Consider the following 11,633-nt stretch of genomic DNA (forward strand, 5'->3'; position numbering starts at 1 on the left):
AAGGGAAGACAGAAATTTTTATGCTTTTTTGTAGTGTGTTTAGGGTTATATATGATTATCTTCATAGCATGCGTAATCTTTACTACCTTTATCTTTCCTCTATTACAAGTCTTAAATGGAAACCCTTCTAGGTTTTGAGCCTTCTGAAAATCTTTAAGCTTTATTTTTTTTTATCAATTCAAGATTTAGTATGGTTTTTTATTAATAAATTATTTTTGAGCTGTTGATGCTAGATTTTTGTTTATTTTTGTTCCTTGAACATGCAACAAAGTATGTTGAGCAATTCCTAATTGTTTTTTACTTGTTTCAAAGAGATAGATTGCTTTGTTTTAGAATTTAATATTTCTATTCAAGTTCTTTACAAATCATTAAACAAGGTAAATAAAAAATTTGATTTTACTATGTTTTCAAAAGAAACTTGAATTCATATTTTCTTATACATGAAATCAACACTTTTATCATTCAAACTACTCTTCGAAAATTATTTAAGTTAAGTGTAATGGTAGGAAATAAGATTATAAAATGCATTTATTTCAATACAAATTATGTAAGTTATTTTCTTTTCTCCATGATATTAATCAATTTTAAAAACAATAAAACTATGAGTATCTACTTTAAATATATAAATAGGTACATCTTTGATATTTGACACCATCTAATGAAGTGATTTTGAATTAAAGATAAAGAAACACTCAATCACGTAATAACACACATATGTGTGTACTTATTTGTGTATTCAAAATACGTACACATAGTATTGCTCAGTGGTGAATTATAAACAATGTAAGAGTAGTACCTTGTAATTTTGTATGAATAACATTTCAATAAAATTATGCGTACACACTTTCTGTATATAATTCGGATACACAAATGATATGTCATCATGTGATTAGATAATTTTAAAATAAAAATAAAGTAATATCTAATTATATGATAATATATTATTTATATAATCAAATTATATATAAAAAATATGTATATATAACATTATTTAGGAAAGATAATATTATTTAATTTATTACCCTTTTATTACTTTTAGAAAAGGTCCTCTAGTATGCATGGATGAAGTAGGGAGGCAATATAATTATGATTTATGCACTTAATTAGAAATGTTCATGTGAGGTTGAGGCACAAATGACTTGAGAGATGGCAATAAGGCTTCAAAATATTAGTGATATTCTCTTATTGTCCTCCAATTTGGGGGGAAAGATTCCATATACCTTTTTAAGGTAGCTTATTTATAAACATTTAAAAATAAAAAATTTAGGATTCCGATAATACCACTCTAAGTTAAGTTGAATTGTTCATCATATTTGTGTGAATTGTATTAAAGACACACAAAAAAAAAAAAAAAAAAAATCATTAGGATAAATGATAAAACCTCAAGCAGATAGTTTCAACCCTACCTTTTTCTTGTATAACATAATTATATATACATATTTTTTTTTATATATAATTTATTTATAAAAATAATGTATCATCATATAATTTAATAATTTTAAATTAAAAATAAAATAATACTTAATCTCATGATAACACATAATCTATATATATAAATTATGTATTAAAAATATATACTCTTAAATAAATGACATTTTTGTAATAAATTTGGCGTTGATTGATGCTCTCATCCTTTAACACCTTGCCCCCCACTGAGGGGCACCCATTACTCCTTGTCTAAATCCCTTGCTTCTGCAAATTTACACTACATTGGCAATAGTAGGGGAAAATTAAAGTATTTAGTCATTATAAATATTATTTTTATAATTTTAATAATTAATTATTTTTATTTTTATTAAAAATAAGTAAATTTATGAATTTATCTAGAGGTAAATGATTGTTAAATGTTTATTTTCCGTCATTAAAAAATTTTAACAACAAGAAAAATCTTGTCATCATCTGTTATTATAGTTTTACTCGTTAAAAGTATTCACATTATTAATAATTTTAACGATAAACAATAATAAAGGTTTTCTTGTCATTCAAACTTTTTAATAACAGTAGATAAACTTTTAATAACTATTTTCTTCATATCAAAATTATAGATTTATTTAGTTTTAATAAAAATATAAATAATTAGCTATAAAAATAATAAAAATAGTATTTATAATGATTAGATATTTATCCGGTTATTATTATTATTTTTTGCTATTGAAATTTTTTTTTTAATAGTGTTAGTCATCCCACCCACAACACCTCCCAAGAGATGACAAAGGGTAAATAAACTTTCGGGAGAGTGGTAGTTGCAAAACGCTGAAGCAAATAATTGCAGGCATGTGATGAGAAAGGAGCCGAAGATGAAGAAGACAAATGAGTGCAAAATTGATGTCAAACAGCTTGGCTTGTCTACTAATGCAAACATAAATGGAACAGCTTGTCAAATATAGCAGCTAATGCCCTAGAAAGACAGAAAAGATAAGCAACAAAGCAAATGGAATGGCATGGCATGGCATGGGCTTGAAAATTACATCAATCATGTATTTTTTGTCTTCAGTTCACATTGTGTCATATGGGTAGGGCTCCCATGTTTAGTATTTGTGATGTGAGCCACATACCCATGTGCACTAACAAAATTAAATCACACCCATTTCAATTTCCCTACGTGCACAAATAATAAACACAAATTTAAATTTAAATAATAATATGTTATTATATAATTAAATAATTTTTAATTAAAAATAAAATAATACTTAATTATATAATGACATATCACTATTTATATACGTAATACTACTCATACTATTTTTAATCTTTAAAAATTCTCAAATTTTATCTAATTTTCTGACCTATGACTTTATTATGAAGAAAGGTATATAGGAGTCTGAAATGGATAAACTCTATCAGACTAAATATGCTTTCAAATAAAGAAATACATGGGTGGTGAGATAAATTAATTTATTTCATCTTTTCAATGGAATTCTTGTAAAAACAGAAGGGCAAAAAAGAAGTGTTTAACCCATCACTAAAAGCAAAGAGAAAAGTCTAAAGACTAAAATTCCCTTTGTGGGCTCCCTTGTGTCATACAATTTTTAATGACTGAAAAAATATGCAAGGAGGTCGCAGCATAAGGCCTATATAAACACCTTCAACTTAGTCTGTCAAATCCCCCCCCTCTCCTTCAGCCTCGTTAACACAGTAGGACATCAAAAGCCTTTGAAACGTTTCGTTTGGCTCCACCATGGCTAGACCACAACAACGCTTCCGTGGCGTCCGTCAAAGGCAGTGGGGCTCTTGGGTCTCCGAAATCCGCCACCCTCTACTGTAATTCTCTCTTCTACGAACTTATTTTGAATTGTCTTTTTAGAAACGTTTCCTAAAATTACGATCTGCTGTAAATGAAGTTAAAGAATGTGACATTTTCATCCAAGATAGAACCCCTTTTTATACAGTTTGACGTTGTTCGTATTGCTTGAAACTGTACTGAGAGAAACGTTTTGTGTGTTTTTTTTAACCCACAGGAAGACTAGAATATGGCTGGGCACATTCGAAACGGCGGAAGATGCGGCAAAAGCATACGATGAAGCGGCAAGATTGATGTGTGGGCCACAAGCACGAACAAATTTTCCATACAATCCAAACGACTCACAATCTTCATCATCAAAGCTTCTCTCAGCAACTTTGGTAGCTAAATTACATAAATGTCACATGGCATCCCTCCAACTGAACAAAAAAAACCTGAAAAAAGAGCAACACCATCAGCCAGAACATGCACCATTAGCCGGAAAAACCATCGACACCAGCCCCGAATGGCCGGAGACGAACTGGGGTGGCGCCGGAGAAGCCCACATGAATCAAAGTTCTCAACTTGAAGAAGATCACATAGAACAAATGATACAAGAGTTGCTTGACCATGGATCCATTGAACTATGTTGCAGTGACAATTCAACATAAAAACAAAAAGAAGGTTGTACCAGTATTGAATAGCTAATGCTGAGTTTTTCTTGTTTTGGTTTGAAGTGGGGAAAGAACCCATGGATAGATAGAAAATGATAAACGTTAATGTAAATATGAAAGCTGATTTAGCCGATGCGGTTGTCGTCCTGTCACTGTCTCCCAAGCTTTATCCGTCCAATCAATCTGAGCAGATTCCAGATAACCCAAAAAAAAAAAAAAGGTAATTTAGATTTGGATAGAGTTTGAGTTTGGTAGTATGAATGCATTCATGTGAATGACTCAAAAGCAAATTAGTCAGATGCCCATGCTGACATTAAAGATCAAAACTTTTTGATGAGAGAGAGATTTCTGATTTGATGTGAACAAGTTATGCTTCAATTCCCTTCTTCTTTTTGTCTTTCCTGCACATGAATTTAGAGGAGAGAAAGGAATCCAAATCTTGAAGAGTTAAAGTTTCAGGGCTCTTTTAGATCCTTAGAAAAAGAATTAGAATATTATTCAAATCTATGTTGAACTTTACCACTAAGTATTACATAAGCCTAAATTAATAATTGTCCAAATCAGGATTATTAGTAACTTTAGATAAGTCTTTTATAATATGATATAATATATAGATAGAAAAAAATGTATATCTTTTGATGTATTGAATTAATATAATACAACAGACATATTATACAATATGTTATATATTTACAATACGATATATATTACCAATATAAATCGATATACTTTTTTAAAGAAAATAGTGATATAATAAGGGTGTGTATATAAAATTTTAAATTTTTAAAAATATTTATAGAAACGTGTCAACTAATTTTTTTTATTATTTAATTATATAAATGACGTTTCATACAATATAATATATAATATATAATATAAAAAATTAAATTTTAATATATAATATAATGCACGAGTAGTTTAAATTAAAGAGAATGAATCATTTTCAGGTGTCCATAGCTGGGAAGGAAGACTAACAATTAAAAAATGCAATAATAAGGTACCAATCCAAATTATTCCAACAATTTTTCTCTGAACCGCGATAAATACCTTTTGATTTATGAGAACACAACAATTTGAGGGTCATTTTCATGAGCAGGCAAGAAAACATTGCAATATTAGAAAAATATTTTCCTGAGGTTGCTGTTTTGGACAATTTGTTCAGCTGTGTTTCCATAAATTTATTGTAAGTAAATTTTGAAGTAATGTGAACAAGATTTGAAGGATTGGATAGAGTGTTGATGATGGAGTTCTTTTGAATATACAAATAAATATATATATTTAATATATATTATTATATAATTTGATGATGATAAATTAATAATAAAAGTAATATCTAATTACATGATAATATATATAAATATATATATAAAATAAATATATATAGTATTACTATTTAAATAAACATTCCTGTTAACTTTATAAAATTGAAATGAGAATTAACAAAGCTTTGGGATCGGGATTTAGACTCATTTTATTCCTTTAGAAATATCACTTTTAAACCCTAACTATTTTTTTTCTTCTGAAACCTCGTTAAATGGTAACTTTCAATAAATAAAATTATTATGTTAGAGTTTCAGAGAAATGTTTAACTAATATATAAGAGATTATTAGTTTCCTTAAAGGTAAAATAAATGAAAATTTTATACTATATCTTTTATCTAGATCATAACCTATGGATTATACTGGATTATCTTTATTGATCACGTTAAATCTATTTATAAAACTTTAATTAGATAATTCAATTATCCAGTTTTAATTAAATCAAAATTATAATTATTATTAATCAATATCTGAAAATGTTTCTAACATAGAAATCAACAATTGTTAGAATCTCGAACAAAAATGGACAAAAGTCTTATATTATTCCAAGAAATTTTAATACCTATGAAAGCTGATGTTAATAATTTAAAAAATATAAAATTATATGTATAATTTTATACATAATTTTATATATAAATAATAATTTGTCATAATATAATTAAATATTATTTTATCTTTAATTTTTTATTATTTTATCATATATTAATATATTTTTATTTATATATAAAATTATAATAAAAATTTATATATATAACATTATTTTTTTTAAGACGGCGAGTGATGAGCTATATTGTTGTTTAGATAAAAGGAGATATAACATCACCTATTCCTTCTTCAAGTGAATAAATTAATATTTTTAAAATCAAACCAAGTACTTTATTAAGTTATAATTCGATCAATTCAATCAAATTATTAATTGATTTAATCTATTACCAAATTATTATATATATTTTTAGAATAATATTAAATATTTACGACATTTTTTAAATATAAAACATATAAAATATAATTTTAAATATGTATTATGCAAATCCGATTTTGTTGGGTTTAGATATTTTTTTTGGTACAATAAGTTTATTAAATTTGACCCAATTTCAAATAAATCAATATTTATATATAAACTGAACTAAATTGTGCAACCACATTAGATTATAGACAAGTTCATGATTTAATTGATCAAATTAATCAATCCGATCTGAATAAACCAAATAATAATATTAGGATTATCTAGGCAATAATTTATTAATTGGTTATTACCATTAAACAAAAAAAAAAAAAAATGATTTATCTGTAATTTTACTACGTATTGACAAAATCAACATCTGATTTCCACAACTTCGCGCCATCCATGGAAATGTGTCAAATGGAGTGATGAAGCACAGCCCAACAATGTCCAAGCAAAAGGCAGAGATCAAACAGACAAAATCTGCTTGGTCAGTGAGGGAGACAACATGGCAGCCGCAGTGAGAATACAGAAATAAAGAGCGAAAGCGAATGACCTGGGCTACAGGGTCCAGGTCCTTCGCTCTTGTCAGGTTTATTCTTGGCAACCATTTCCTTATAAACACACAATTCTGTTAACACTCCACTATTAGATTCATACTGCTCAAAACAGAAAACTGAATAAACAAGAAAAAACTACGTGTTTAAAAATCGAATAGTAGTGTTTATCTTTTGTTGTTTCGTTTTGAAGATTTGTTTAAGGAAAGTGAGTGAGAGAGAAGGTTGAAAGAGACCAATGGCGGATAAGGGAACCAGCCTAGAGGAAATAAAGAAAGAGAATGTCGACCTTGTAGGTTTTATTCTTTTTGTTGAATGTATTGCTGATCATTATATACATTACATTGATTTTATTAAATTAGGCGGACGTTGTTAAAAAAATTTGTTAGAGTTTGATGGCAAAAACTTATCTTTCTCTGCCTGTGTTTTAAAGGAGCGCATACCGGTTGATGAAGTATTTGAACAACTGAAATGCTCAAGAGAAGGTTTGACAAACGAGGAAGGACAGAAGAGGCTCCAAATCTTTGGTCCAAATAAACTAGAAGAGAAAGAGGCATTTCCTCAGCAATTTCTTTTTCTTCTTCTTCTTCTTCTTCTTCTTCTTCTTATTATTATTATTATTTTTACTTCTTGAGAGAAACATTAGTAAGGAATAACTGGTGTGCTACAACAGGAAAGCAAGATTCTGAAATTTTTGGGTTTTATGTGGAATCCTCTCTCATGGGTCATGGAGTTTGCTGCTATCATGGCTATTGTTTTGGCTAATGGAGGGGTAATTAATTTTTCTCTGTGAATGTGTTTGTCAATTTTTCGTTTCAAATAAATAAACATTCTCTCATTTTACAAATTTTTTAACAATGCAGGGACAGCCCCCGGACTGGCAGGACTTCGTTGGTATTGTGGTATTGCTTTTCATCAATTCTACTATAAGCTTCATAGAAGAAAACAATGCCGGCAATGCCGCAGCCGCCCTTATGGCGGGCCTTGCTCCCAAAACCAAGGTACATTAATGGAAGTGTTAGTCATATTTTGTTTAGTTTACAGTAGTTTTAGTTGCTGTTACAATTTTCTATTTGTGCATACCTGAAACACTAAGGTGTTGAGAGATGGAACATGGACTGAGCAAGAGGCTTCAATTTTAGTCCCTGGAGATGTGATCAGCATCAAGTTGGGAGATATTGTTCCGGCAGACGCTCGTCTATTGGAGGGCGACCCGCTCAAGATTGATCAGGCTGCACTGACTGGCGAGTCTTTGCCTGTAAATAAGAATCCTGGTGACGAAGTCTTCTCTGGGTCTACTTGCAAGCAGGGTGAGATTCAGGCGGTTGTCATAGCCACCGGTGTCCACACTTTCTTTGGTAAGGCTGCTCATCTTGTTGACAGCACTAATCAACAAGGGCACTTCCAAAAGGTACACAAATTTCAATTCAAACATGGGCTTCTGAAAAATATTCTGCAAAAGGTGGAAAAAAGGAGTCTTCATTTGGATTAAACTGTGATGATATATCAGGTGTTGACATCCATTGGAAACTTCTGCATATGCTCCATTGCAATAGGGATGGTTATAGAGATAGTGGTGATGTACCCAATTCAGAACAGGCCATACAGAAGTGGAATTGATAATCTTTTGGTGCTTCTCATTGGAGGGATTCCAATTGCCATGCCAACAGTATTGTCTGTGACAATGGCCATTGGCTCACACCGCCTTTCACATCAAGGTGCTATCACAAAGAGGATGACAGCCATTGAAGAGATGGCTGGAATGGATGTCCTTTGCAGTGACAAGACTGGGACTCTTACTCTCAATAAGCTTACAGTAGATAAGAGCATGGTTGAGGTGAGTGCTTATATTAAATGAAATTCAGTTTCAGGCAATTTTCAGTTGTGATATTTTTTATGGTTATTTATCATTGAGGTGATCCATGCATTTCAGGTATTTGTTAAGGAGATCGACAAGGACACCATGATTTTGTATGCAGCTAGAGCCTCTAGAGTTGAAAATCAGGATGCTATTGATACTTGTATTGTTGGAATGCTGGGAGACCCCAAAGAGGTACATTATATTAAAGATATAAACCTTTTTGCTATGCAATTGTAGTTCTTCAATTTTAAATCTAATTCATCAAATCTTTTTCCTTGTCGAACTCTGCAGGCTAGAGCTGGTATCACGGAGGTGCATTTCTTGCCATTTAATCCAGTGGAAAAGCGTACAGCCATAACATACATTGATTCCGATGGAAATTGGCACAGAATAAGCAAAGGTGCACCGGAGCAGGTAATGTATCCCTTAGCACAAATTACTAGTTTTTATTTGAATCTGCAGTTTCCTTCCCCTAATCAACACCTGAAATATTTGTTAGATCATTGAGCTGTGCAATCTTCGTGAAGATGTAAGCAAGAAAGCTCACGCTATCATTGGTAAGTTTGCGGATCGTGGACTTCGATCACTTGCAGTTGCTAGACAAGTAAGTTTGTACACTTTCTGTAACCCAACAATTGCATCAAAGTAATAACGCAAGGGGTTAGAGCAAAATCTCACCAGGAAAATATATTACTTGTTGCAGACAGTTCCAGAGAAAACCAAAGAGAGCACAGGAACTCCCTGGCAATTTTTGGGCCTCTTGCCTCTCTTTGATCCTCCAAGGCACGATAGTGCAGAGACCATTCGTCGTGCCCTCGATCTTGGTGTCAATGTCAAGATGATCACTGGTGACCAGCTTGCCATTGCCAAGGAGACTGGTCGCAGGCTTGGTATGGGAACCAATATGTATCCATCTTCAGCCCTCCTCGGTGATAACAAGGATGACTCTATGGCCGGACTACCAGTTGAAGAGCTTATCGAGAAGGCAGATGGCTTTGCTGGAGTGTTTCCAGGTAATTTGGCAAACCACTCTAAGCATATGCTGGTTACATGAATTAAGTCACATTGCAAGTATCTAATGGTGCAATTATTTAGAACACAAATATGAGATTGTGAAGAAGCTACAAGAAAAGAAGCATATCTGTGGAATGACTGGAGATGGCGTGAATGATGCTCCGGCCTTAAAAAGAGCAGACATCGGCATTGCAGTTGATGATGCTACTGATGCAGCTCGGGGTGCATCCGATATTGTGCTAACAGAGCCAGGCTTGAGTGTAATTGTGCATGCTGTCTTAACAAGCAGAGCCATTTTCCAGAGAATGAAAAATTACACCATCTATGCAGTGTCTTTAACCATACGTATTGTGCTGGGTTTTATGCTCCTAGCTCTTATCTGGAAGTTCGATTTCTCACCATTCATGGTTCTAGTCATTGCCATACTCAACGACGGAACCATCATGACCATTTCTAAAGACAGAGTGAAGCCATCTCCTCTCCCAGACTCATGGAAGCTCAAGGAGATCTTTACTACTGGCATATTCCTCGGCAGCTACCTTGCTGTCATGACTGTCATATTCTTCTGGGCTGCTTACAGTTCAACCTTCTTCACAGTAGGAATCCTGCACCTTGCTAAATTAGCACCTCCATTTTCTCTGCACAATTAATTAAACTTTGTCAAATATTTTCAGGATAAGTTCGGAGTGAGACCTATAAATAAGAACTACCATGAGCTCACATCAGCAGTCTACCTCCAAGTAAGTATTGTGAGTCAAGCACTGATCTTTGTCACCCGGTCCCGGAGCTGGTCTTTCATGGAACGCCCGGGTCTTCTACTTGTCACTGCCTTCTTTATCGCACAACTGGTGAGTTTGCGAAATTTCAGGTCAGGTTCCTTGTATCATACAATATATTACCCAATTATATTTTCCTTCTTGACTTACAGTTGGCTACACTCATAGCTGTATATGCAAATTTTGGCTTTGCAAAAATTCATGGTATTGGCTGGGGATGGGCTGGAGTTATATGGCTCTACAGCATTGTCACCTATTTTCCATTGGATGTTATCAAATTCCTGGTTAGATTTATCATAAACGGCAGGCCCTGGGATACCCTCCTCCAGAAGAAGGTATCAACTTATTCTGTTGGTCTTTCAAACATAAAAGGGCTTATGAATCTGAATTTGCCCTCACATTGCACTTCATTATATATTACAGACTGCTTTCACAACAAAGAAGGATTACGGTAAGGGAGAACGAGAGGCACAATGGGCTCTGGCGCAACGTACCCTCCATGGACTGCAGCCTCCTGAACCTGAAAGGGGCTATAGGGAGTTGTCCGAGATTGCAGAGCAGGCGAAGAGGCGTGCCGAAGTTGCCAGGTAACGATCACTTCAAGCCGATCTCATTGTTTATATGTTAACAGCTGACATTTTGTTTCCATTTGTTGATTACCAGGCTAAGAGAACTTCACACACTCAAAGGGCATGTTGAGTCTGTGGTGAAACTGAAGGGACTTGACATTGATACCATTCAACAGCACTACACTGTTTAAGTGAAAGGATGCAGGAGTTTCAAAAGAAGATCATTTCAATTTTGGAATAACCCTTGATTTTACAAGAAGGTAGAGAAGTTTTGGAATAATCCAACAGAAGAGATTGTCCCTCCGGCAATCCCAGGTTGAGAAAATTTTGGAATAAGCGAATTTACTGTATACTCTACTATTATAGTATATGCGTATTCTTGCTACCTTTTTTTCAATCAATAAATCCAATTTTGCAGGCATTCTTATCTTCGTCCCCTGTTGAAAGCTTTTTGTGGATGTGTTAGTGATTTTATGTGATTGGAGTTGCCCAATTTAAAGTCACAAATCAAAGTGGTGATATAAAACTGTCACAGCAGACTTATTATTGTTCAATAAACAGAAAAACTAATTCAACTTTTGCTCATTTAGCACTGCGATGACAAGAAATTATTAATCAAGAATTGTGGATTATAATCTGAGCTAACTGTTGATGGAAATTACATAAAAAGTATGCAAATCCAACTAGGGTTTCTTACTT

At 32.6% G+C, this 11,633-nt stretch overlaps 2 protein-coding genes and 1 long non-coding RNA gene across 3 annotated transcripts; 2 read left to right on the plus strand and 1 right to left on the minus strand.

Annotated features, from left to right (window-relative positions):
* The first annotated feature begins 3,079 nt into the window (after nt 1-3,079).
* Nucleotides 3,080-4,027, plus strand: LOC123218443 (ethylene-responsive transcription factor ERF003-like). The gene is made up of 2 exons (XM_044639903.1): nt 3,080-3,261; nt 3,459-4,027. Exons 1-2 carry the CDS (start codon nt 3,179-3,181, stop codon nt 3,889-3,891), a joined length of 516 nt encoding a protein of 171 aa, XP_044495838.1. The 5' UTR covers nt 3,080-3,178; the 3' UTR covers nt 3,892-4,027.
* Nucleotides 4,028-6,909: 2,882 nt separating this feature from the next.
* On the plus strand, nt 6,910-11,380 carry LOC123218476 (ATPase 9, plasma membrane-type). The gene is made up of 15 exons (XM_044639940.1): nt 6,910-7,006; nt 7,148-7,267; nt 7,388-7,486; nt 7,578-7,715; nt 7,811-8,125; nt 8,225-8,551; nt 8,648-8,767; nt 8,867-8,989; nt 9,075-9,179; nt 9,279-9,588; nt 9,671-10,185; nt 10,264-10,437; nt 10,518-10,700; nt 10,789-10,952; nt 11,029-11,380. Exons 1-15 carry the CDS (start codon nt 6,953-6,955, stop codon nt 11,123-11,125), a joined length of 2,844 nt encoding a protein of 947 aa, XP_044495875.1. The 5' UTR covers nt 6,910-6,952; the 3' UTR covers nt 11,126-11,380.
* LOC123218477 lies at nt 8,734-9,343 on the minus strand. The gene is made up of 2 exons (XR_006502702.1): nt 9,254-9,343; nt 8,734-9,058 (listed from the first exon to the last, which is right to left on the minus strand). It is a non-coding gene; the product is annotated as an uncharacterized LOC123218477 (long non-coding RNA).
* Nucleotides 11,381-11,633: the final 253 nt, after the last annotated feature.

The sequence above is a fragment of the Mangifera indica genome, chromosome 6 (assembly GCF_011075055.1).
Source record: "Mangifera indica cultivar Alphonso chromosome 6, CATAS_Mindica_2.1, whole genome shotgun sequence".
Taxonomy (NCBI): domain Eukaryota; kingdom Viridiplantae; phylum Streptophyta; class Magnoliopsida; order Sapindales; family Anacardiaceae; genus Mangifera; species Mangifera indica.